The 23,368-nt window shown below is 35.3% G+C and overlaps 3 protein-coding genes and 1 pseudogene across 4 annotated transcripts; 3 read left to right on the plus strand and 1 right to left on the minus strand.

Moving 5' to 3' along the window:
• The first annotated feature begins 5,347 nt into the window (after window positions 1-5,347).
• LOC145597916 (uncharacterized) lies at window positions 5,348-12,314 on the plus strand. 2 transcript variants are annotated; one of them, XM_081654186.1, is made up of 4 exons: window positions 5,348-7,812; window positions 8,329-9,853; window positions 9,946-10,322; window positions 11,870-12,314. In XM_081654186.1, the coding sequence occupies exon 1, from the start codon at window positions 5,435-5,437 to the stop codon at window positions 7,475-7,477; it is 2,043 nt and encodes a 680-aa protein (XP_081510312.1). In that variant the 5' UTR covers window positions 5,348-5,434; the 3' UTR covers window positions 7,478-7,812; window positions 8,329-9,853; window positions 9,946-10,322; window positions 11,870-12,314. The 2 variants fall into 2 exon arrangements, with proteins under 2 accessions (XP_081510312.1, XP_081510311.1); XM_081654185.1 differs by having other exon boundaries at window positions 8,329-10,322.
• Window positions 8,423-10,094, plus strand: LOC145597102 (putative pentatricopeptide repeat-containing protein At1g74400 pseudogene; annotated as a pseudogene).
• A 330-nt stretch (window positions 12,315-12,644) lies between the features above and the next one.
• Window positions 12,645-15,556, plus strand: LOC145596540 (NEP1-interacting protein-like 2). The gene is made up of 5 exons (XM_081652717.1): window positions 12,645-13,113; window positions 14,026-14,201; window positions 14,603-14,686; window positions 14,883-15,041; window positions 15,180-15,556. The coding sequence occupies exons 1-5, from the start codon at window positions 12,999-13,001 to the stop codon at window positions 15,324-15,326; spliced, it is 681 nt and encodes a 226-aa protein (XP_081508843.1). The 5' UTR covers window positions 12,645-12,998; the 3' UTR covers window positions 15,327-15,556.
• A 323-nt stretch (window positions 15,557-15,879) lies between these two features.
• Window positions 15,880-21,820, minus strand: LOC145596539 (ribulose-phosphate 3-epimerase, chloroplastic). Its single transcript, XM_081652715.1, has 10 exons — window positions 21,521-21,820; window positions 20,382-20,493; window positions 20,009-20,149; window positions 19,816-19,929; window positions 18,438-18,516; window positions 18,057-18,166; window positions 17,908-17,964; window positions 17,058-17,127; window positions 16,862-16,971; window positions 15,880-16,098 (listed from the first exon to the last, which is right to left on the minus strand). Exons 1-9 carry the CDS (start codon window positions 21,640-21,642, stop codon window positions 16,922-16,924), a joined length of 855 nt encoding a protein of 284 aa, XP_081508841.1. The 5' UTR covers window positions 21,643-21,820; the 3' UTR covers window positions 15,880-16,098; window positions 16,862-16,921.
• Between the last annotated feature and the right edge of the window lie 1,548 nt (window positions 21,821-23,368).

Genomic DNA, 23,368 nt, shown 5'->3' on the forward strand with positions numbered 1-23,368 from the left:
TTATAACAAATTAACAATTATAAGTTTATAACACTAACAAAGTAACAAATTATAACAAATTATAACAATTAACAAGTATAAGTAAGTTTTTTTTCTTAATTATTACTTAATTAGTAAGTTAATAAATTTTCAAAAATAATTATAATAATAGTAGATTATCTAAATCAATGAGATCCCAGGTAGGTTATGGTTAGGATCGACGTTGTCCAGAGCCCAAATCCCGCCTTAGACAGATTTCAACAATCCAAATAACCCACAATTAAAATAGAAAGTAGTTTTTATGTAATTAAGTAGTTCCAAGTATACAACAATAATAATAATAATAATAATAATAATAATAATAATAATAATAATAATAATAATAATAATAATAATAATAATAATAATAATAATAATAACAATAATAATAACAATAACAATAACAATAACAAATTAAAATAAAGTTGAGTTAGATCTTACAATGACGCTTCAATGCTTTCCCAAATTTATAATTTCTCGAATTTATAATTTCCCGAAATTATAATTTCCCGAATGTAAATATAACAATTTTTTTTTTTTTTTTTGGTAGTAGACTAATAATATTAAAAATGTAAAATTTATAATAGAATAAGAGATTAAGAAATATTAAGAGATTATAATTTATAAATTATAATATATGAGAATAAGAGAGTAAGAGAGTAAGAGAATGAGATGAGAAGATGAGTATTGAGTTGTGGAAAGAATTGGAAGTTGAGGGTGGTATTTATAGGTGAAAATAGAGCCGTTTATAGCCGTTTATAGCCGTTTATGGCCGTTGGAGGGAAAAAACAAGAGCAGCGCCAGTTTATAGCCGTTAGCCCGCGGGCCGTGCCTGCGGGCCGTGCCTGCGGGCCGTGCCTGCGGGCCGTGCCTGCGGGCCGTGCCTGCGGGCCGTGCCACGGGCTATTGGCCGGGCTCGTGCCGTGCCGGGCCACTTTTGGGTTTTTTTTCACCGCAGCCCGCACGAGGCACGAGGGGCGTGCCATCGTGCCGGGCCGGGCCTGCCGTCGGGCCGTGCCGTGCCGGGCCATCCTCGTGCCGTGCCCGGGCCGCCCGCGTGCTGACCCGGCCCATGCCCAGCTCTACGTGATGTTAGGGTCGTTGAAATTACGGGCGAAGATGAATAGATCGGGTACGAGTCAGTTTTATCGCGTCTATTAGGAGTTACTTAGATATTAGGAGTAATATGTTTAACATGTTGAATGTCTGTACTCTTGTTATTTTGTGTGTAGTGTATCTGTGTGACTGTGTATAGGCTTGTATTTACAAATGTTATGTGTGTTGTCTTTAGTTAAAAGGTGGATTATGTGTGTGTTATGAATAATACTAGGTTAGATCCCGTGTCATGCACAGTGATCTTTAGCTATATATATAGTTATATAGTATTGATTAAAAAGTATTACTGTACTCAGTATAATCATAAATTAGTCGAGAAATAATAAAAGTATGAAATATGTTAATTTGGTATTTGCAATTTCAATTGTAGCTTCTAATACACAACTAAAACAAAAGTAGGTAAAAAATCTGAGCAATATTTTTTCTTATTGTAAGATTATTTTAAAATTATGATTTTTGGTGTATAATTGATTATTTTTTTTAGAAAGATTTGTGAATAAATCTTTTATTTTAAAAATAATAATTACTACATGTTAATATAGAATATGTAAAAGAAAAAAAATAAATAAATAATATGATTTTTTTTTGTTTCCTTAAGTGAAATATTTTTTTTAGTAAAAAGAAAAAAAAAAAAAAAACTTAGGACACACCAGGAGATGACACGTGTCATTGCTGGTGTGTTTTTTAGTATATTGTTATTGATTGATGATTGATGGATTATTCCGTAGTATTTATAGATTTGCTACGAGTAAAAGATTATGGAATAAGTTTTTGTGTTGTTTGCACCTAAAAAAATTGTGTTGTTTAGATTAGCTTGTACCTTTTCCAATTTTATAGAACGGTAGGAGTTACGGGGCGTTTAGATTGTGGGAAAGGGAGTTTGGGGATTAAAAGGTGGGAATGGGATTGGGGATAAAAAAGGTTGGAATACTTGAAAATATGCCAATATAGGGAATAAATAACAATTTTACAAAAATACTCTGACTAAGATTACCATTTCATTCTTTTCATTAATGGCAAAAAAGTCATTTTCCCCTTATTCCCATTTCTATCCATTTATTACCTACTTACCCTAGGTAATAAAATTGGGGGAATTCACCCATAAATAATCTCATTTCCAAACCCTTTTTTTATTCTCATTCCCACCAAACAAATAAGGCTTATTTTTTCAATTGAAATTAAAACTGCCAATCCCACCCTCAATTCCCATTTACCAAACACCCCCTTAGTTCTTTTGTACGTAGTAATGAAGAGTTGGGAATCTATTAGGTGATTAAGGCGTTAATTAGAATCTTTTATTGATAGAGTGAAGAGTGTCATGTTAAACTCTTTCCCATCCAAACTTTACATGGAAATTTCAACCTTGTTAATATAGAATATACAATAAAGCTTCTCTAAAAAAAACTACTACTTCGTAGTATGTAAACAACAAATATAGTAGTGAATCAATAAAAAATAGAAAAAATACACTTTAATAATCCAAACTATTGTCGATTTACCTATAACAATCCCAACAAAGGTCTATTTTTTAACAATCCTAACTATGCACCTAGTTTTCCTCCAACAGACCCAAAAACCGATTACCTGTTGAAAGGGTAAACCTTTTTTAAAAAAAAAACTTTTAAGCGTCACATGTCAGCACATGATTGGCTGCTTAATATTAAAAAAAAAAAAGAAAAAAAAACATAACAAATTACCAAAAACCATCTCAGCCACCCTCCTCCTCCCTTCACCCACCATGAAATATTAAGCCAACCACCAGCCACCCCAAAACCACTAGTCAACGAGCCCTCCCAACCCCAAAACCACCGGCCACGCGAAGACCTCCCAACCCCCAAAACCACTGGCCACGACACAACAGTTACTCTTCCAGATCGCCAACAATGACCCTCCCAACCCTTAAAACCACCAGCCACGATCCAACCCATCCACTCCAACCCCTAATCGCCGCCTGGTCGCCGCAACAACAATAACAACTACAACACCAACACAGCTAGCCATCGGCGTCGCCAACACATAAGCAGCCACCAACAATTCAACCGACCTCCAATAACCGGCGCAGGGGAGGTTGGGGATTTTCGCTAGCACGCGGATCTAGGCGGAGAAGGAGATAAGGAGGGAGGTTTAGGTGGTTTCACGAGCAGAGCTAGTCGGAAAAGGAGGGAGGTTGGGGTGGTTTCGTGATCGGGTAAACAAGTGGGAGGTTGGGGTGGTTTCGCGATTGAGCAACCAGGTGGAAGGGGTGGTGGTTTCGCGGATGACTGGGGGTTTAGGGTGGTTTTGCGGATGGCCAGCAAGCTGATGGTTAGGGGTTTAGGATGGTTTCGCGGATGGCCGACGAGTTGATGGCGGAATCCGGCTAGGCTACGGGGGATGGGGGTGGATGGTAGGGAGGAGATGTTTTTTTTTTATTTTTTAATTATTACTTTTAATTTTTAATTTTTTAATTTTTTTAACCACTCATGTGATGCCACGTGTCAAAGCAACCTGTTATATTAGTTTGATTACTGGCTGGGTCTTCTCTAGGAAAACTGGGTGCATAGTTAGGATTGTTAAAAAATAAACCTTAGTTGGGATTGTTGTAGGTAAATCGGCAATAGTTAGGATTATTAAAGTGTATTTTTCCTATAAAATAATTTCAGGTTAGCAAAAATAATTTCAAGTCAGTAAAATTAATTTAAAATGCAAAAATAATTTTAGTTTAGTAAAAATAATTTCTGTTCAACGAAAATAAGGTGAAATGAACGGTTCCTAAGTTCAATTTAGTAAAAATAAAAAACTTTAGAGAAGAAACATAATAGGGAATCAGTAAAAATAATTTCAATTAGGCAAAAATAATTTTAGCTCAATAAAATAAATTTCAGTTGAGTAAAAATAATTTCCCAACAAAAATAAAGTTTCAATAATTTTCTGTAAAATACTCTGTAATTTCATTTTAGCAAGAACAAGGTGAAGTAAATGAGGGTAAATAATTTTCGAGTTGGGTACTTGGTACTCTGTATTAGTTTATGTTGGGGTCATTAAGGGCCCGTTCTCATTTCTGAAATAAGTTGAATTGAACTGAATTGACAATAGTTAATGGCTGAGGTCAACCTCAGCCAACACTACCTGAGGTCACTGCCAAATTGAACATTTGGTGTAATAAAAATGAACATTTTCTAGCTGAACCTATTTTACAATAATTTTGTATTTTTTAATAATTAAATGCTCATTTTCATGCACTATAATGTTCATTCTTATAAAATAAATGTTCATTTTCATGTGTTATGATGTTCATTCTTATAAAAAATAAATGTTCATTTTATTTTTTATTTAGTACGAAGTACAACTTTTTGTATTTGTTCAGTTGTATAAAATGTTTGTTTTTATAGTAAAGGATGTTCAATGAACATTAGCATTTTGTTCATTATTTAAAAACATATTGTTGATTTATTTAATTGGTATTAAATATTAAATCATATAGCTCAATTGCATGATTTTCATTATAGAAAATTGAACAAATAAAGGTATTTAATTTGAAACTTAAAAAAATGTTGATGAATAAACAATAACATCATAGGTTTATTGTTATTTACAACTAAAATGTTCAATTATATAATATCAAATATATAACAATAACAATTTCATGCTCTCTTTATTTTACCCTTATATTATAAATGTTCATTTTTATATAATGCAATGTTCAGAAACAAATGTTCATTTTTTTTAAATGTTCATTTTTTTTTCTAGTAAATGTTCATTTGCTGGGCGCGACCTCAGCCAGCGATGGCTAAGCGCGACCTTAGCCAAAAATTTGCGTAAGTTGAACCGAACTTAGTAGAGCTGAACTGAACTGAACGTATTACGGCTGAACTGAACTGAAAATAATCGAGAAGAGACCCTAACTCTTTAGTTCATTTGGTCGTTGTTGAGTCACCCGCAGATTAGACTAGTTCCTCAACTTGGGTTCTCTTGTTCGAGCAGTCCTACTTTCTCCGGCGGCATCACCGTATCATCTACCATCTATTTGCAGCAACCCGGTATTTTCTCTCTCCTCCATTCATCCCTTTTCTCTCTACTTCTTCTTCTTGCTTTCAAATCTTAACCCTAATTATTCCTCTAATTTTTTCAGACTTTACATTTATTTTCCCAACTTCAAATTCCCAAATCCTCACTTCTAAATTTCGTTGAGGTAATTTCTCACTTGCCCACCTTTTTCTTAACAATGTAGATAAAAACCCAGCAATTTGATTGATCAAAGCTTAGAAATTTAATGCATTAATTGGGTGATTTGAGTGTTTTTTTTAGTTAATTTGAGCAAATGTTGAGGGTTTGTTCACCAAAGAATACAATTTTTTGTTGTTTAAAGAGATCTTTAGCATGTTTAAGTATGAGCAATTATTCTTCAACTACTTCATCGAATGATTATATGTGTAAGGTCGTTGATAGGATACTTGGTAGCAAAACCCCTGATCAAGCACTGAATTACTTCAATTCAGTTTCCATGTCGATTGATGTAGCAAAGAATCGCCGAGCTCATTCGGCGATTGTTCATATTTTAAGCAAGGCTAAATGGTACTTGCAGGCAAGGTGTTTGTTAAAATGCCTCATCCAGGATCTTCTCTTGACTTGCCCACCTTCCCGTGTTTGTTCCATTGTTTTTAAGGACTTGAGTCGGGTTGGTGAGTCTAAATTTGACAAAAATTTGTTTGGAGTGTTAATGATTGCATTATCTGAAATGGGTCTTATAGATCAAGCCATTTGGGTTTATTATAAGATTGAAGAATTGCCTTCAATTCAGGCTTGTAATGCACTTTTGAATGGGTTAGTTAAGGCGGGTAGGTTTGATTCGGTTTGGAGGATTTATGACAAGATGATTGAGAAGGGGATGGTTCCTACTGTTGTTACATATGGTACTTTGATTGGTGCTTGTTGTGGTGAAGGGGACATTGGGAAATCACGAGAGTTGTTTGATGAAATGGTTGGGAAAGGGTTCAAACCAACAGTTGTTATCTTTACAACTTTGATTCATGGTTTGTGTAATGAGGATAGGTTGTCAGAAGGGGAAGATTTATTTAGGGTAATGAAAGAATCTGATGTAATTCCCAGTTTATACACTTACAATGTTTTGATGGATGGATACTGTAAAATAGGCAACTTGCCACGTGTTATGGAGCTATATAGGGAATTGCTGAGCCGTAACTTGGTGCCTAATGTTGTTACATTTGGAATTTTAGTTGATGGTTTTTGCAAAAATGGTAGAGTGGAGTCTGCAAGAAGCCTCTTTCCTTGTATGATGAAGGCTGGTATTCCTCCTAATGTATTTGTATACAATAGTTTGATGGATGGACTCTGTAAGGCTGGAAATCTCACTGAAGCTCTGGCTATGTATGGCGAGATGGAAACTTTTCGTATCCCTTTAGATGTTTTTACTTATAGTATTCTCATAAAGGGTTTATCTGAAGTAGGTAGGGTGAAAGAAGCAGATGATCTACTTTTGAAGATGAAAGATGAAGGAATTCTTGTGAATTCTGTGACATTCAACTCTCTAATAGGTGGACACTGCAAACAAGGCAGCATGGAGAAAGCTCTGGAACTATGCTCACAAATGATAGAAGAAGGTATAGAACCTAATGCTATCACCTTCTCTACACTCATACATGGATACTGTCAAAAAGGGAATGTGGATGCTGCAAAGGGCATATACTCAGAGATGATAATCAAAGGAATTTTGCCTGATGTTGTGACCTATACAGACTTAATCAATGGGTTTTTCAAAAATGCTGACACGAAGGGTGCTCTTGGCATGTATAAAGAAATGCAGGAGGATGGGCTCATCCCTAATGGTTTCACAATTAGTTGTCTCATTGACGGGTTGTGCAAAGATGGGCGTCTTAATGATGCATTCAATATTTTTTTAAAGGGTACTGTCTCTGGACATTTTGAAGGCACTCAAAATCAGTGTGACAAAAGAGCAAGTCCTTTTAATCATGTAGCATATACAGCTCTTATACAGGGTCTGTGTAAAGAAGGAAGAATGCTTAGAGCTAGTAAATTATTCTCAGATATGAGAAATCTTGATTTAAAAGCTGATGTAATCACCTACATGATCATTATTCTGGGTCATGCTCGAGCTCTGCATCTCCAAAATTTATTGATGTTGCAGGCTGATATGTTCAAATTAGGCTTCTTGCCTGACACAGTCATATACCCAATCCTACACAAGGCTTACCAAGACATCGGGGATGTCAAATCAGCGTTGAAGTGCTTTGAGGATATACTTGGCTTAGGTGCTGCATGGTCCAAACAGATGTTTCCCAAACAGTTGGGAGGCAATATGTTATTTGTTAATGTTGATTCGTGAATTAGGCAATGTATAAAGAAATGTATGGAAGGATGCCAAACTCCCACTAGGATGTATGGTGAAGTACACTTTTATTTAGGCTTCTATCAGCTGAGGTTTTCAAGTCTATCTTGTGAGGGGTAGCCTAAAATACAAGAAGTCCTTATGTCAATTGATGTTATTTTTGTGCCCATCTTCTTCGGATCAGAATTGAAAAGGCTAACTGTTGAAGAAGATGATGTTACACCCTTCTTTTTGACCAGGATCTCAGATGTGTACATGTGATTAGATTCCCGACTGTCTTGTGAAGTTTCTTACCCTCATAAGTCATTAGAGACAGGATCAAGATATACTGGGTGAGAAAAAAAATAATGCCTGTTGTCCTCGGTACTGATTGCATTGGCTAATTTTAAGTTCAGTTATACATGAATCCCCCCCTCTGTTTTTGTTTTGCTAATATGGTGTGGTAAACTCTACTTATGTTAATTACTACCAATAGTTTGAATATTGGTTCAATTTTATTTATTTATTTATTTATTTTTCTAAAACAAAAATTGTGTAGATTTCCAAAAAAGAAAGAGAATAAGTTGGTGCATTGATGAACTAGTTTAGCATCTCTGACTTTTACTGGTGGTGCTTGTTTCTGATTGTATTAGTTTTTGGAAAATTTATTGTCAAGTGTTGCAGAAGTTCCTCTAGTTACATGAAACCTTGAACTTTGGCTCTTCATGTTCTTGTTGAGGAGTTAAGCATCGTATTGCCTTGTATCCTAGTTATTTAGTTTTATTTTTGGAGTCAGTTATGGCTAGTTTTCTAGTTGTTAATATATGATTTATTTGATTGCTTATTGTTGTGCACTCGTGCTTGAACAGGTCTTTCTTATATTGTCTGTCAAGTAAAGCTGCAAGTTCATAGCATGTGAAAGAATAGCAAGGCCAGAATTTTTGTGCAGTGAGTATGATATATATGAATAGAGTCTCATCTATCCATAAGGTGGTAAATTCTTCATTTACAAGTAGTCAACCCAAATCTAAGCTCCAAGATTTGCTCAGACCACCTAAAGCAAATCAAACGCTCAAAAAATATCTCAAGACACATTCTGCTGCAAGAGCTATAGTATTCTTCAGAAAACTTTGGAGGCAAAATCCTTCTGCTGTGGACAGCTACTCATCTTTGTTTGCTCTCAAGGCTTGTACTCAAAAGTCCTTAATAGTTGAGGGACGTCAATTGCATGCCATTGTCAAGAAAGTGGGCTTTGAATCTGTGATATTTCTCCAGACATGTTTGATAGAATTGTACTCAAAGATGGGGGATGTGGGTTGTTCTCGTCGTATGTTTGATGAAGTATGCTGCAAAAATGCAATCTGCTGGACTTCTTTGATTACTGCGTACGTCGATAACAATATGGCTAGCAAAGCCCTTGCAATATTCAAGCAGATGCTGATAAACAAATTTGATCCCGATCAAGTTACACTGACTGTTGCTCTAGCTTCATGTGCAGATCTTGGTGCATTGTCCATAGGAGAGCAGATTCATGCTTATTCTTATCGTAAACATGGACTCAAAATTGATCTCTGCCTCTATAATGCTCTCATTGATATGTATGTCAAGTGTGGACAGATTAGAGCTGCACGCAGATTATTTTGCATCTCTGGGGAAAAAGATGTATTTACATGGACTTCTATGATTGTAGGGCATGCACTACATGGGCAGTCTCTAGAGGCTCTTGGCATGTTTGCACGAATGAAACAAACTAGAAGTTCTGACAGGGGCAGCAAATCATTTGTGCTTCCCAATGATGTTACTTTCTTGGGAGTTCTTATGGCTTGTAGTCATGGTGGGATGGTAATGGAGGGTAAGCAGTATTTTAAAAGCATGATGGAAGACTATGGGCTATGGCCAAGGCTAGCTCATCTTGGCTGCATGGTAGATCTTTTTTGCAGAGCTGGGCTCTTGGAGGAGGCTTATGATTTTATATCGAAAACATTAGTTCAGCCAAATGCATTGATGTGGAGGATGTTGTTAGGAGCATGTTGTAATCATGGTAATATTGAGCTTGGTGCAAAGGTTCGGTTGCAGCTATTGAACTTGGATCCAACACATGTTGGTGATGATGTTGCCTTGTCAAACATGTATGCTGGAAGGGGGCTTTGGTATGAAAAAATGATGGTAAGAGATCGCATAGAGTGTCGCCGGGTGCCTGGTTGCAGTTCAGTTGAGGTGGCAAGTGAGGTGAATGAGTTTGTTGCCGGAGACACTCATCATCCACTAAAAGCTGAGATATATAATGTCCTTGAACACTTGATGGGAATAGTCAGAAGTTCTGATCATGTTCCAGATCCATCCGACATCAGTAATTATTGAATAATACAAAACATTTATCATCAAACTATGAAAGTATGGGAAAAAAGATGAAGGTTTATATTGTTTTCATTTTGCCTTTCTTTGTGTGGATGCTGATTTCTTGGCCTAAAGTGCATGACTTCCAGGTCCTCAACAGTCAACAGTGCAACATTATTCTGCTTCTCGTCTTGGTATTGGTAGAGTGTGGCGTTACATCTTGGATATGGGTCATGGTCACATCATTCTTACAGTGTTACAATTTTCACCAATCTCAACCAATACTTTAAATTGTTAGAACCACCTCCCCTGACAACCTGCTGAGCGTTGAAGCTTTTTGCTTAATAATAGCTTTGACTGCCAAGTCTGCCATCATAAGCTCTCATGGCAGAACTTGAACAGTTGTTGAAGAAGGCATTAAGTTTTAAAAGGATTAATGCTGGGTGCTACTATGTGCTATGAACTTTCACGGCAAATTTTGAACAGTGGTCATTTTCAGTTCTTGCGTGACTTCATTTAGAAAAAGGTGAAAATTTCTTACTCTCCCTGACTTGTGAAAGTTTCTTTTTATTTTATTATTTTGACGTCCTCTTTATTTGTCTTATTTCTGTAAATGTGATTTCCTTTTCCTGATCCCATCATGCTAATTACATAATTGATCAAATTTCCTCTATTAATTATTTAATTACTCTTCTAAGTACTTCGTACTAGTTAATACAAAGTCAGCTGTAATTTTTTTTACTTGAAATGCTGTTTTGCAAGGGTTGCCATAAATTTTGTTTCGGTGCTGATTTCATAAGTTATAACGTCTGTATGGATTTGCCATATTGTTTATTGTTTGTTCAGTTGGTTCTGTGAGCGTATAGCACTGTGTTCTGTAAGATTATGTTACAGTTGTTTGTAAGGATGGTGCACTCTTAATCATCTTAAACAGCTGCTCCTAGGAGTGTAGTGGTTAAAGCTAACAAGTCTTCTCCTTTTCTTCCCCTGGCATTAGCTGTCTTGGGCTTCTTTCTTTTCTCCCAAAAATCACTTATTGGAATTTGTTATTGGATATTGTTTGAATTCATTGGAACTTATCTAAATTGTAGCCGTGAACCGAACTTGGGTAGCCTTTATTTGGGCCATGCTTGGCAATTAGCAGTACTTTTTTTATTTGTTGTAAAGTGTAAAGAGCAAAGCCTTTGAGCTGATTGTTTTTTCTTCAAAAATGCTATGATATCTAGGAAACTTTCCCATGTCTTTGACTAACAAAGCTTGTGATGGCAATATCGCCATAGTGCAAGGTTTATACGGTAGCCATTTGTAAGGTTAATTCTTTATGTTCACAATTCTAGAGTCTTACACTTTATCTAATCACAGTCTGCACAAATTAAGGTAGTAAGGTCCAAAAGGTAATACAAATCAAATCTGGAAAACAATATCCTTCGACTTTCGATCAGTTGTCTAATAGCTGTATCTTGATTATGGAACTATTAATTTGGGGAAAAAAAAAATTCCCCTTCCCCATGTTCAGCTACCAACAGTTGTGTATTACTATTACTAATAACTCTATAAGGTCTATAAGACAAGGTTACATAACCTTCATGTTTTGTGCATTCCTTGAAGTAGGTGGTCCTTGTGAGAGTTATGACACATAATTGGGTTTCAACTACTTTTATTGCCCTTTTTTCTTACTTCCAGTTTCTCTCTTCATCCTTGCCTTTTCACCTTCTCTTACCAGCTTCTGTCATAATGTAATAACAGAATTTGATATTCATGCAAATTGCAAGTAGATTAAGATTCTAGGTGTACTTTACTGCTAGGGGTGTTTTCTTTTTACTTGAATATGTCTTATCTGAGCTTATGTGAATTTATTGCTTTAGTAAAATTTTCTGAGCTTATTTATTGTAGGTGAAGAGATTATAGCCTATGACGTAATTGTGTTCACTATATTCTATAAATCAGAACTTTACTGGGAAATTATTCTCAGTTTCTCATTGCTCATTAGACCAAATATCCATCCGTTGCTGTACACAAAGAACTAGCATTTCACTATCATCCTCAAATCTGCTGTGTTTCCTTGTTGGATAGGTCTAGATGATGAAGGTCAAAGGTGCAACAACTCCATACAAAGGTAGAATGTGATTATCTCTGGATGTATAAAAACAGTGCAGGCATCAGTTAGTTGAAAGGAGGGCGCTAAGTGCGTTCATGACCTAAGTCATGCTGATCAGCAGGATTTAATGTCTGCCGATTTTGGTAGTGCTGTAGTGCATGCATTAATCATCTTTGGTACTGGTTTTGTATTTTTATTCCATAGCCATATATTCCCCTCCGGCCTCCCCCTCTCATGAGACCTTTTTTCGGAGGGATGAGAGGAGGTTTGCTGGCAGTGGTGATACTGATGGGTTTTGGAGTATAACGTTAGATTCTTACAAACTGCTAATTCTTGAGATGATTAATTCACAATCATTTTGAGACAATTTGAATTGATATGTAAACTGAAAAGAGAGAGCACAATAATATTACGAGTGGAAAATCAAAATGACATTAAATAGCTGTTATGATATCATAAACAAAGTAAGCCACGATGTCTGCCGCTGGTTTTGCCTTCCGAAAACGGTATTGGTTTATAGGGACCATGCAAAATAAATGAGATTCGAATACAAGTCATTTAAATTGTTGAAATCGACCCTAAAGTCTCGATTAATGAAAACGATTACACAAATTATTTGTCTTGATTAATCATTACACATAAAAATAAAGACAATGATATATACGAGATTCAAATATTCAATCAAATACCCGAATACGGATTTAAAGCAAGCAATTCAATCCAATTTCCTACCGAAAAGACTAAAAAACTCTGACTTTATTACATCATTCAACACAGTATCAACATAAAATTCGGGGATGAATGAGTCATGTTATGTGAGGTACCTTATTTAACAACAGCAACCTAAATTTATCAGCTTTTTAATGCTTCCTAAATTCTGTGGATCTGTAAATAATAAACAAATTGGGCACCCCAAATTCGTACAAATGATAACTCAGTTTTCATTATCATGGATGTGGGTTCCACCACCACCCCACCTACACCTGTAACTCTTTCCTCGTTTTTCTCTCTCTTTCAGTCTCAGTCTCAGTCTCAGATTTGAGGGTTTTTCTGGGAATTCTGAATTGGGTCCAACGACTCTTTCATTGACACCTAATCTTAAAAATGGAGGATTTTGGAGATGGGTTTTTTGAATCTTCTGGTGTTGGAGTTTATGAATATATTCCCAAGTTTATTGGTGGTGCTGTTACTGGTGCTCTCACTGGTGTTTTTGCTCTTGGTATAATTCTTCATTTCTCTCTTTAAATATAAATTTTTTTTTTCAAAAGATTCAGTCTTTTTTTATTGAGATTGTTTTGGTTTGAAGATTTGAGATTTTGATTATTTTATTTTGATTTTGTTATATAAGTAGATCTGTTATGTTGGTTGTATAGATTGATGTTCTAATGATGGGAGATGTGCTATTTGATATCACTGAAATGATGTGTTGGTTGTGATTGTTGGAAGTCATATGTAGTTTGTAACTGTTGCATAAAGATTTAGTCAAAGATTTTGAGCTTTTTATTTTAAATTTAACTGTTGCGCCTACAATGATTATTATGTTATTATAAACACTGTTTATAGATAATAATTTATTGTAGTGAGCTAGTGACTTGGTTTAATAGCATATGGTTGGAAGGATCTTAATTCTTAAGTTGGGTTGATGATTGAACCTAAATTCATAATTGGGACTTTGAGATATGGTTTCTGTCTAAATCTAGTTGTCACATCACTAATTAAATTATACTTGTAAGTATTATATAATCGTAGCTGCAATTCTTTTTTGACAGGGTGATTATTTGTTTTGGTTTCTTACATTTTGAAAATTTATGTTTTCCAACTACTGACCTGTTACCTACTTCTGATTTGTTGTGAAGTAAGTTATGATCTTTTCGGAATCTTTCACTCTTTGTTGTCGTAAATGTATGCACATGTAGCTCCCAAATCTACCACCATACATTTGGGCGATTAGGCCATTTGGTTTATGATTTGTGTTTGCACTAATGAGTCCATGAAGTCTTTTTCATGACTTCCTGGAATACTGTGTGTAGGTAGGAGTTTTAATGTTTGCTGGCCGTCTAATTTTTTGATATAGACGACATGATGGCAATATGATATTGTTTTATATCTCTGATTTTTTTGTATTCTGCAGCTGGTGCTTTTACAGGAGCCATTACTGGAGCTTTAGCCGGTAGAGCTTCTGATAATGGATTACTCAGAGGTGCAGGGTTGGGTGCTGTGGCAGGTGCTGTTCTTTCTGTGGAGGTTTTGGAGGCTTCTCGTGCTTATTGGTGTTCACAGCAATCTGGATCACTTAGTTCATCCATGGTTAGTATGCTAGAACTCATCTGTTTCTTATGATATTCTGAAGACCTAGACATGTATGCCTGAGATATTAGAATATACAATATAGAAATCAGAAGCTCATACCTATTTTTTTTAAAGGCTACTGTATGTAAGGTGTTTCTGGACTACCATCGGGTTCTTGAAAATCATGTGTGTTATCTTTTAATTCCTTTCCTCAAATGTTAATTTCGTAGTAGGTTAAAATGAATCTGGCCTCTTTTTTTGCTTTATGATGAGTTGAATAGTTCATGGGTTCCGTGTGTGCTGAAAGGCGCCTTGTTTTCTAAATCGACTTCTCCTATTCCCAGTTTCAAGATAAACTGAGATTTTTCGATTTTTTGCACTTTTTTTGTTGCTTTGTTTTAATTGCCTTTTGTTTTCAGGCTGATTTCATAGAGGAGCTACTCCATGGGAGATTTGTCGAGGAACAATTACCACCTGCGGTGCTTACTGGGTACTATTGGCAGGTAAATCATAGTGTTGTAAATTATTTGATAAATCGGTCTCTTTCTTGATTGTTGACAAGATAGAGAATAATATGCTAACTTTGCATCTAGCATGGACGTCATTGTCCCTACTAATTAAGTGTTTAAGAGAGATCTTTGGCTTCATTTTTGTCTTTTGTATAATTTGAAATTTATGAATTTCGTTGCAAACTCACAGGCAAGCATCGCCAACATTATTTATGACGATGTTTATGATATTTATGGTGATGTTGCTGCGAGAGGGTTATCTAAGGATTCACTTAAGGAGTTGCCATGCCATGTGATCTTGGATATTAACAAAGGAGCAGACAACATTTGTTGCACCATATGTTTGCAGGTCTATCTTTACTCAGTTTTTACTTTAATTTTTCACGCTCACCCCAATAATAACGAAAAAGCAATTACAGTATGCTTTATCCAAATATCGATTTCCCAGCAACAGAATAATGCTGATTGATTATAAACTTGTGCGTAGGAATTTGAAGTGGGAGATACGGCTAGGAGCTTGCCTCACTGCAGACACACTTTTCACCAACATTGTGTGGATAAGTGGCTTGTGACACGGAGCTCCTGCCCTGTTTGTAGAAGAGATGTTAGAATTTGTTGTTCTGAATACTTCTGATGTATATATGAATTGTCAACTGTCGGATACTGCTGAGTTCTGTGGAATTAGTTTTGTATATATTTAGTGAGCACTGAGTGAACCTAGAGAGCCTCCTTCCTCATCCGGAATGTAACCAAATTTTCTTCAGTATTGAGGAAGGAAGTGCTGGCAATTTGTAAGTTTTTATTAGTTTACTTCCGGCTTGCTGTTGCTGCTTGTTACAAATTATACTGCCCCTTTTATTTTCACTAGCAAAAAGAATTTTTGGGTACGTATTGGTCGCAAAGTTTACATAATTTTAATGAGAGAATGTGAAATTAATTTCAGCCATCAAATTACAAGCGATGATGCTGATGTCAAAAAAAAAAAAAAAAAAAAAAAAAAAAAAAAAAAAAAAAAACAAATTACAAGTGATTGCGTTGGAAACAATACTGTTTAGAATGTACAGAGTTCAGATTGAATTGCTGTTTTTTCCTTTCGTAATTTCATTGGGTGTTATATCTGTAAGTTAGAAATGATTTGAAATCAAATAACAAAAGTTTATGAACGACCAAGCATGAGAGTACACAAATTGGGTTTAAGTTTTCATCTTATTGGTAGATACAATCCAAAACAATATTTGTACAGATGTTTATGAATTATTAATGTACCAAGAAATCTAGTATAAACGAGGCTTATGTAAAACAATACTATGTAACAGAGTTCTAATCTACAAGCACTCTTGCTGAACGTCATCTTCAAGCATTAATAATGGTTCCAAACACCTGCTGTATATATATCTGCTCGAGACCTAGGAATATGAAACAATTGAAAGTAATGTGAGAAGACACTTGATTTTGATACATATTAAATTAAGATCAAAACAGCTGGAGCATAAGTGTGCTAATGTCTCTAAATCATATGAACCCAAGATGTTACATTTGATAACAACCCATAGCGTGCCAGAATAAATGCCTTATAGACTATTCTACGGAACTCTCACAGCAGGACTCCATGCCACAATCGGTTTTGATACACATTAACATCAAAAGAATTGGACCATAAGTATGCTAATGTCTAAATCTTATCAACTCTAGATGTTACATTTGATAACAATCCATAACATGCCAGATGCCACAATAGAAACCTTATAGACTATTGAATGAAACTTACAGGGACTCCTATACCACGACTGCACATACTACATCATACACAGATAAATAAGAGTAGCGCTTTTATAGGGGCAATGAGTCTAGGTAATCAACCCCACCCCCTCCCCCTGTCTCTTTGACTGGGGCAATCCCACATTGATACACTTTGACCAAGCTAGTTGACATCCACATTTCACGTCATCTTATTTAGTTTAAGAAAATGTAATTGCACAGAGGCTCATTTTTTCCACACGATTACCTTTTATTTAAAGGTGAAAAGAATGAAAAGTCAAATAGTCTTCCTTTAAAGGAAATTGGTCAATAGAACTAATCCATCAAGTTATCCATCATCCACAATGGATGTATTTGAACTAGCAAAGAACTTATGCTGAACATCTAAAAAGAAATGAGAAGGGAACATACAGGAGATATTGTATTAAGAATCCAGGTCTTGATTGTCAACAAAATTTTACAGTTGGAACCTCATACTGCAACAGGTTCTGGCCTTTTGCTGGTCTTAATCCCTTTTATAGCTGCACAAGATTCAATTCAAAGAGTTAAGATGAAGCGATGCTAATTATACAAATGGAAAAATGTACAAGGGCAGTATATTAAATGCCTTCAGCATAATCTTTAGCTCCAAAGACCGCAGAACCAGCAACTAAAGCATTGGCTCCAGCCTCAATGACCTGCAGAATTATAAAAAAATCATTGTGTTCGCCAATTCTAACAAAAATAACACTGGGGTTCAATATGCAGATTGTAGTAGTAATATTAGCAATAAAAAAAATTATACTCTAGGTCTCAAGCAAGAGGAAGCGATACTGCAAATGAAAGGAATGAGACATGTTGGGGGCTTGGGGGGGGGGGGGGGTGCTGCCATTGGGTTAGGTCACCTATGACCTTACATGGTGGGCCTTAACTTGCCATGTGAAAGCAAAAAACAAGGCACTAAACATACCCTGTAGCTTTTAAAGACAAGGTCACCTGGACATGCATCGTAATATATTCACATCTTTAACAGTTTCAAAGGTTCTTGAAATTCATTTGTTAAAAATATAGCAACCTATCTGGCCTCTCATAGTGCCTATAATAACAATAGAGAGAGACAGCTAAAGTACCTTCACATAACACAGTTGCAAGCATGCCAAGGCTTGTATTTAGTCAAGATGGGATGAAAATTGCAATGAATTTTTAATTGAAGCAAACTGTTGAAGGATCATCTCAACCAAAAGCTTAAGCTGATGGTAGAAGCCCAGGATTGGTTTATATACTCTATGAAACAACCAGCAACAGAAGATTTGGGTTTAGTCGTCTATATTTCAATTTGACAAGGAGCCAATTGAAAAGTGCACTGCCTCTTTTTCTTGGCCCCTTAAATGACTTTTTCGATAGGTTTGCTTTTATCTACAAACTTTTAATGAAAATTAAACAAAAAAAATAGATAAATAAAATAAAATAAAAACTACCTTGTATGCATTTGCTGGAGTAACTCCACCATCAACCTCAATCCATGGGTTCACCCCCTGCCAATTATATGGGAATTCATGACAGTTGTTTGATATCAAGCTATTTTTTTTAAAGGAAATAAAGGAAAATGAAGCAACTTCACAAATACCTTCTCTACACACATTCTTCTTAGATCTGAGATTTTCTTCACTTGGCTCTCAATGAAGCTTTGTCCACCAAAACCAGGGTTTACGGACATTATTAAGACCAGATCAACCACTGTTATTAACAATCACCTTGTAAGTTGTATTGCATAAAGAATCATCCAAGTACATCCATCTAGTGTCCTGCTGAGGGAGCTTAAATGAATTTGCAATCACGTTCAGGACACTGGACAGGTGCCAGGAAAATAAGAACAGGACAGCATGAGGCTATGCATACTCTCCCTGCCTTATGATATCCCATTCATACGACACACCAACTAAAAAGTCAAGTCTTAAAGAGTCAAGCTTGGACTTCAGTCCATTCCACCAAGAGTATACTGACTTACCATCAAGCACGTACTCAATTGTACTTAGCGGGGTTGCAGGGTTTAAAACAACACCAGCTTTAGCGCCCAAACTCTTGATCTGAAGCATATAAATTTAATTTAGAAACTGAAAGTTTGGCTTTTAAGGTATGTATTACGAAGGATAATTAACAAAGAATATAATTTATTACAAAATCGACTATGTAATCTGGGACATTCTAATTTGAACATATTCACAGCTAGAATTATGCTCATTGGTGCTGGACCTGCAGGTGCCATGGGTGGGGTGGGGGGTGGGGGGTGGGCGGTGATTGGGTGATAGTGGTATACGAGCGAGATAGCCAAGGAAGTATTGTGTAGCAGTGTAGTGGTTGGAGACAACAGGACAACAGCCTTGGTGTCACACAAGTTTTCTGTCTTATCCTAATTTTAGTGCAAAGTTCTGAGAGCACATCTTCTCCATGGGGTTCATATAAGTAGCCAATACATTCAGTCAAGTATCAATATTAAACTTCAGAGTTCCATGATCAACTGGATGATTAATTTATTAAAAACCTTCAGTAAATAATTCTGGCAAGCATAAGATTGTCACAATTAACAGTTGCTTGGCACATTGTAAATTTTAAGCAGATTTAACAGATGTTAAATCTCAGACCTTCTTCTAAGCCAAGTTCTAGAGAAAGGCTTTCCAGAAAACAAGTGACCCATGTTCCACAATGTCTTAACTCCAATTTCCTTGAAGGAGAATACTAAAGGATAATACCATTATATAGGAAATTTTTTTTAAGCAGAATTATGAAATTTCAACTGACTGAGGTCAGTGCCTAGATTAATACTCAATACATCCTTTGACCCTCCCAATTCTCAATTCTTCATTGAAGCATTCTTGCATGGTTTCTACTTGCTCTTCCTTGTTGAGATTCCATCTAGCGAAACTTACCAGATGGCTTAAGTGTAGCAATATTTATTTTGGTTTTTACAGTGTAAAAGGTAAATTACCATTGACTAGCTTTTCCTTTTTTGGTACAAGTGGCCAAGTGCAACCAATTGCAATCACATTCAAGAATCATTCTTCACCAAAGAAGAGAAATTAAGGTGCATTCCTCTTGTAAAAGCCACGTGTTTAAAGCCAGATGAAGCTACACCAACATATGGGTTATTTTTAATGGGCATGGGAAAAGAGGACAAGTTCTCATGGAATAGTGACACTTTAATATGGGGTTACTCGAACCATCTTATTAAATAGACCTATCTTTAAGAATTTGCATCTAGTAAGTGCCAAATGAGAATATTCATATAATAACATTATTTAGCAAATATATAAATAATTAAATAAATAGAATGAAGAAGAAACATAAGCCTAGAAAGATAATGCTTATCCAATATTCCAATAACTTACTTGATTTACAGTCCGATGCAAATGAATGGTGGATGACTGCTCACAGTGAACACTCACTATGTCAGCACCAGCTTTGATGAAGTCTGGGACTCGCTGCTCTGGTTCTACAATCATCTACAAACAAATCAACTTCAAGTAAGCATATTACCCAAAATGAATCATAAAAATGTGGTATGCCTGTAAGAGAAATTACCAGATGCACATCAAGTGGGAGATCTGTCACTGGACGCAAAGCATCGACCACCAGAGGTCCAATAGTGATATTTGGAACAAAGCGACCATCCATCACATCAACATGGATCCAATCACAACCAGCCAATTCAACTGCTTTTACCTAGAAGTATTACAAGCAAGAAGTCAAGAACACATAACATCAGATACAATTGATATTCCATAAATAACACTTAGGGAAGATTTGTAAGAGAATATCACCTAAGTTAATATAGCTAGAATGATGATAGGCAATCAAGCTAATAAAGGCTATCTAAATGCTTATATGTTAAAAAAAAAAAAAAAAAAATTAAAAAAAAAAAAAAAAAAAAGATTGAAATAACTCAAATAAGTACCTGCTCACCCAGCTTTGAAAAGTTAGCAGAAAGAATTGATGGAGAAACAATGATGTCAGATTTAGAGAATTTGTCAACTCGAGATGCCTTCACAACAGTTTGAACTTTTCTCCTGCCACAACAAACATGGAAATTAAAAAGATTATAAATGGAATCTGTGTTTCACCATCACAATAATATACTTCACATGCCAAACTTATAGGACTATAGTAGTCTGGACTACTTGAATATTCTAGGACAAACATATCCTCAAAGAAGCCAATATCCGTGAACATAAAATTAAATTGATGATTATGCACAGGAATATCATAGATGTGCTTAGTTTCCACTTGGCAGGTTGTGTAATTATTGTATCATACAATGTAATTTTTGCTTTGCTTTTTCTTTCAGTATGCTAGCACTTTGAGGTGATTAAAATCTGCCCTTCCACATAAAGAATTTATACAAATTTTACTTCTAACTATGCATTTATCAGGCTAGATAATAGTGCTTCGTTACTTATATAGATCATCGATAGACATATAGCGGCATATTAGTCATCCATCTCATCATCCAATTCCATTACGCCACCAATTTAACCATATATATATACAAAGTCCTTTGAGAAGCAAGTCGGCACCAAGTCCTAGGAATTCGCCAAGAGCTTATCTAAAGGATCCTCTAAACTTTAGAAAAAATTCATCTCTGATCTCATTGAACTAACATTCAGTTAATCATACACACAACATTGCAGACTCCCCTTCTTGTCAGAAATTATGAAATTACCAGAGCAAATGCTTTTCATCTTCAAAATTAAACAAATCAACATAACAATCATTCACAGTAAGTACTTCCATAAGCAATAAATACATTTGCTAACAAAGCATTGATCTCGGAATTCATGACAAAATCACATGTGATCAGTGTTCTTACACTTAATGCTTAACGTTTCTTGTATCATAAGCAAACTTTTGAACTAGTCAATAACTACAACTTAATAATTGGAGCATTTCAAACACCAATCAAACTAACTGGCGATAAATGCATAACAATGCGTTCCATTTCTAACAAGTTCCTAATTTCTTGAAAAACCCATCAAATTTAAAGCTCAAAAGAAAAAACCCAGATGAAAGAAAACGTAAAAAGCATAAAAATCATACCTAGTGAAGGTAATAGAATTGGGGTTGGAAGAAGAAGGTTGAAGCTTGCGGATTTGAACACCCCCACAAAACCCATTGATCTGAGATTGAAGAGTTGATTGGCACAAAGAAGCAGTACTCATTCTGCAATTAATTCTTGGGGTTTTCTTGCTCTTTTCTTGTTCTTGTTAGTTTGAGCAAAGAAAGGAGGGAAAATCAATGAAGCAGAGAAATTTGAGGAAGATATTGATGGATTTTTGAGAGAAAGTTTTAAAGAAGGAGTGGCTTATCTAATCTGTAGAATTGAAATGGTTGGTTCTGTATTGCTGATGGGGTGATTGGGAGGGAAGAGGCCCACTCTTGGGGTTGTTGAAAGGCATTGTTGGTTGATTTTATGTGCAAGACTTGTGGTGTTCATACGCCATCAAAAAGGAAACTTGGGGTGAAGTAGACAAGTAGAGCTTTGATCGAAGGGTTAATCGGGCTAGATACGGATCAAAAGTCGGGTTGGATTTTGGTCAGGTTTGGAAAGGATTTTTGATTCGCGCTCAGGCTTGAAGGTTTATGCTAGGAACAAAACATTTAAAATATCTCGGTTTGATTAAAGTTAGAATTAGTTTTGCTTTCGTACGATGTACAGTTTAACAAAAAGAACAGAAATTGATTAATAATTACAAATTTGAAACCATCACAATTTTTTACAATTAATTGAAAAACCTTTAAAGTTAAAACAATTGTATTACATTGAATATTAATCAAATTTATAAAATTAAAGAATCAATAACTGCACACATTAAAAAATAAGTGAAAATTAAAATATTGAAATAACAATGGAGGCATAAAAATTTAAGAAAGGGGCAACGAAATAACACAATTGAAAAAGAAGAAAAGCAGTAAGGGTATCAATAATTGGGGGGGAATGGGAATAGTCCTTAATTTGAGATTGGTAAATATCTAATATGGAGTCCTATTTCTAGGCATAATAGATGGAAGGATTTAGCACAAAAGAAAATAATACTCCCTCTGTCCCAGTTTACTTACAACATTTTGACTGAACACGCTTGCCGATGCACATGTTTGACCGTTAATATCTTTTATTATATAATTATATAAGCTATAAAATTTTATATTAAGAAACTATATATTAAAATAGACCCAACAACATATTACATGATTACATTGGCTTTTATATAAAAGCTAAAAAAGATGGTCAAAGTGAGATGTGTGAATAGTGCAAAAAGTCAAAACATTGCGAGTAATTTGAGACGGAGGGAGTAATAATAAAATAATGTCATCAATACATTTAGGTGGGAAATATTTTTATATAAGAGCATAACATGTGTACAATTTAGGAAGGGAATGATATCAGCAATTTCTACTTTAGTATTAGTTATACATTCTTGTGGTTGCTAACAAACAAATAATGTTGAATCAAAAATCGAGTTTCTTCAAAATATAAAAAGGTATAATCGAGTTTAAGTCAAAATTGTTCAAGACTTGTTTTTCTTCTTTTCTCCATCACTTGAATTATTTTAATACTTCGTATCAAATACTCTTTTCGTATTCTACTATTATGGGCCTGTTCACATTTACTGAACCGAACTGAACTGAACTGAATTGATTGGAGCTGAACTGAACTGAATTGAGCTGAAATGAATATTTTACAATTAGTATTATGTGCACCATGGTGCACCTTGAAATAGGTGCACCTGGCCCAATATGTGCCCAACAGAGGAAGCCAAAATAAAAGAAGCCCACAAAATTTAGTTTTTTATTTTTACTTTTATTTTTTATTATTATTTTTTTTTTAGTTTCTCCTCTCTCCAACAATCAAATCTATTTAAGTTCAAAAAAAAAAAAAAAAAAACT

The sequence above is a fragment of the Chenopodium album genome, chromosome 20, assembly GCF_948465745.1.
Source record: "Chenopodium album chromosome 20, dcCheAlbu1.1, whole genome shotgun sequence".
NCBI lineage: Eukaryota > Viridiplantae > Streptophyta > Magnoliopsida > Caryophyllales > Amaranthaceae > Chenopodium > Chenopodium album.

Excerpts from the sequence above, each read along its gene's own strand:
- LOC145597916 (XM_081654185.1), top strand. The coding sequence starts at position 5,435 with ATGTTGAGGGTTTGTTCACCAAAGAATACAATTTTTTGTTGTTTAAAG.
- LOC145596540 (XM_081652717.1), top strand. The coding sequence starts at position 12,999 with ATGGAGGATTTTGGAGATGGGTTTTTTGAATCTTCTGGTGTTGGAGTT. Across the intron at positions 13,114-14,025 it reads CACTGGTGTTTTTGCTCTTG|CTGGTGCTTTTACAGGAGCC; the intron begins GTATAATTCTTC and ends TGTATTCTGCAG. Across the intron at positions 14,687-14,882 it reads TTACTGGGTACTATTGGCAG|GCAAGCATCGCCAACATTAT; the intron begins GTAAATCATAGT and ends GCAAACTCACAG.
- LOC145596539 (XM_081652715.1), bottom strand. The coding sequence starts at position 21,642 with ATGAGTACTGCTTCTTTGTGCCAATCAACTCTTCAATCTCAGATCAAT. Across the intron at positions 20,150-20,381 it reads TTTCAAAGCTGGGTGAGCAG|GTAAAAGCAGTTGAATTGGC; the intron begins GTACTTATTTGA and ends TAATACTTCTAG. Across the intron at positions 17,128-17,907 it reads CTCCAGCAAATGCATACAAG|GTCATTGAGGCTGGAGCCAA; the intron begins GTAGTTTTTATT and ends ATAATTCTGCAG.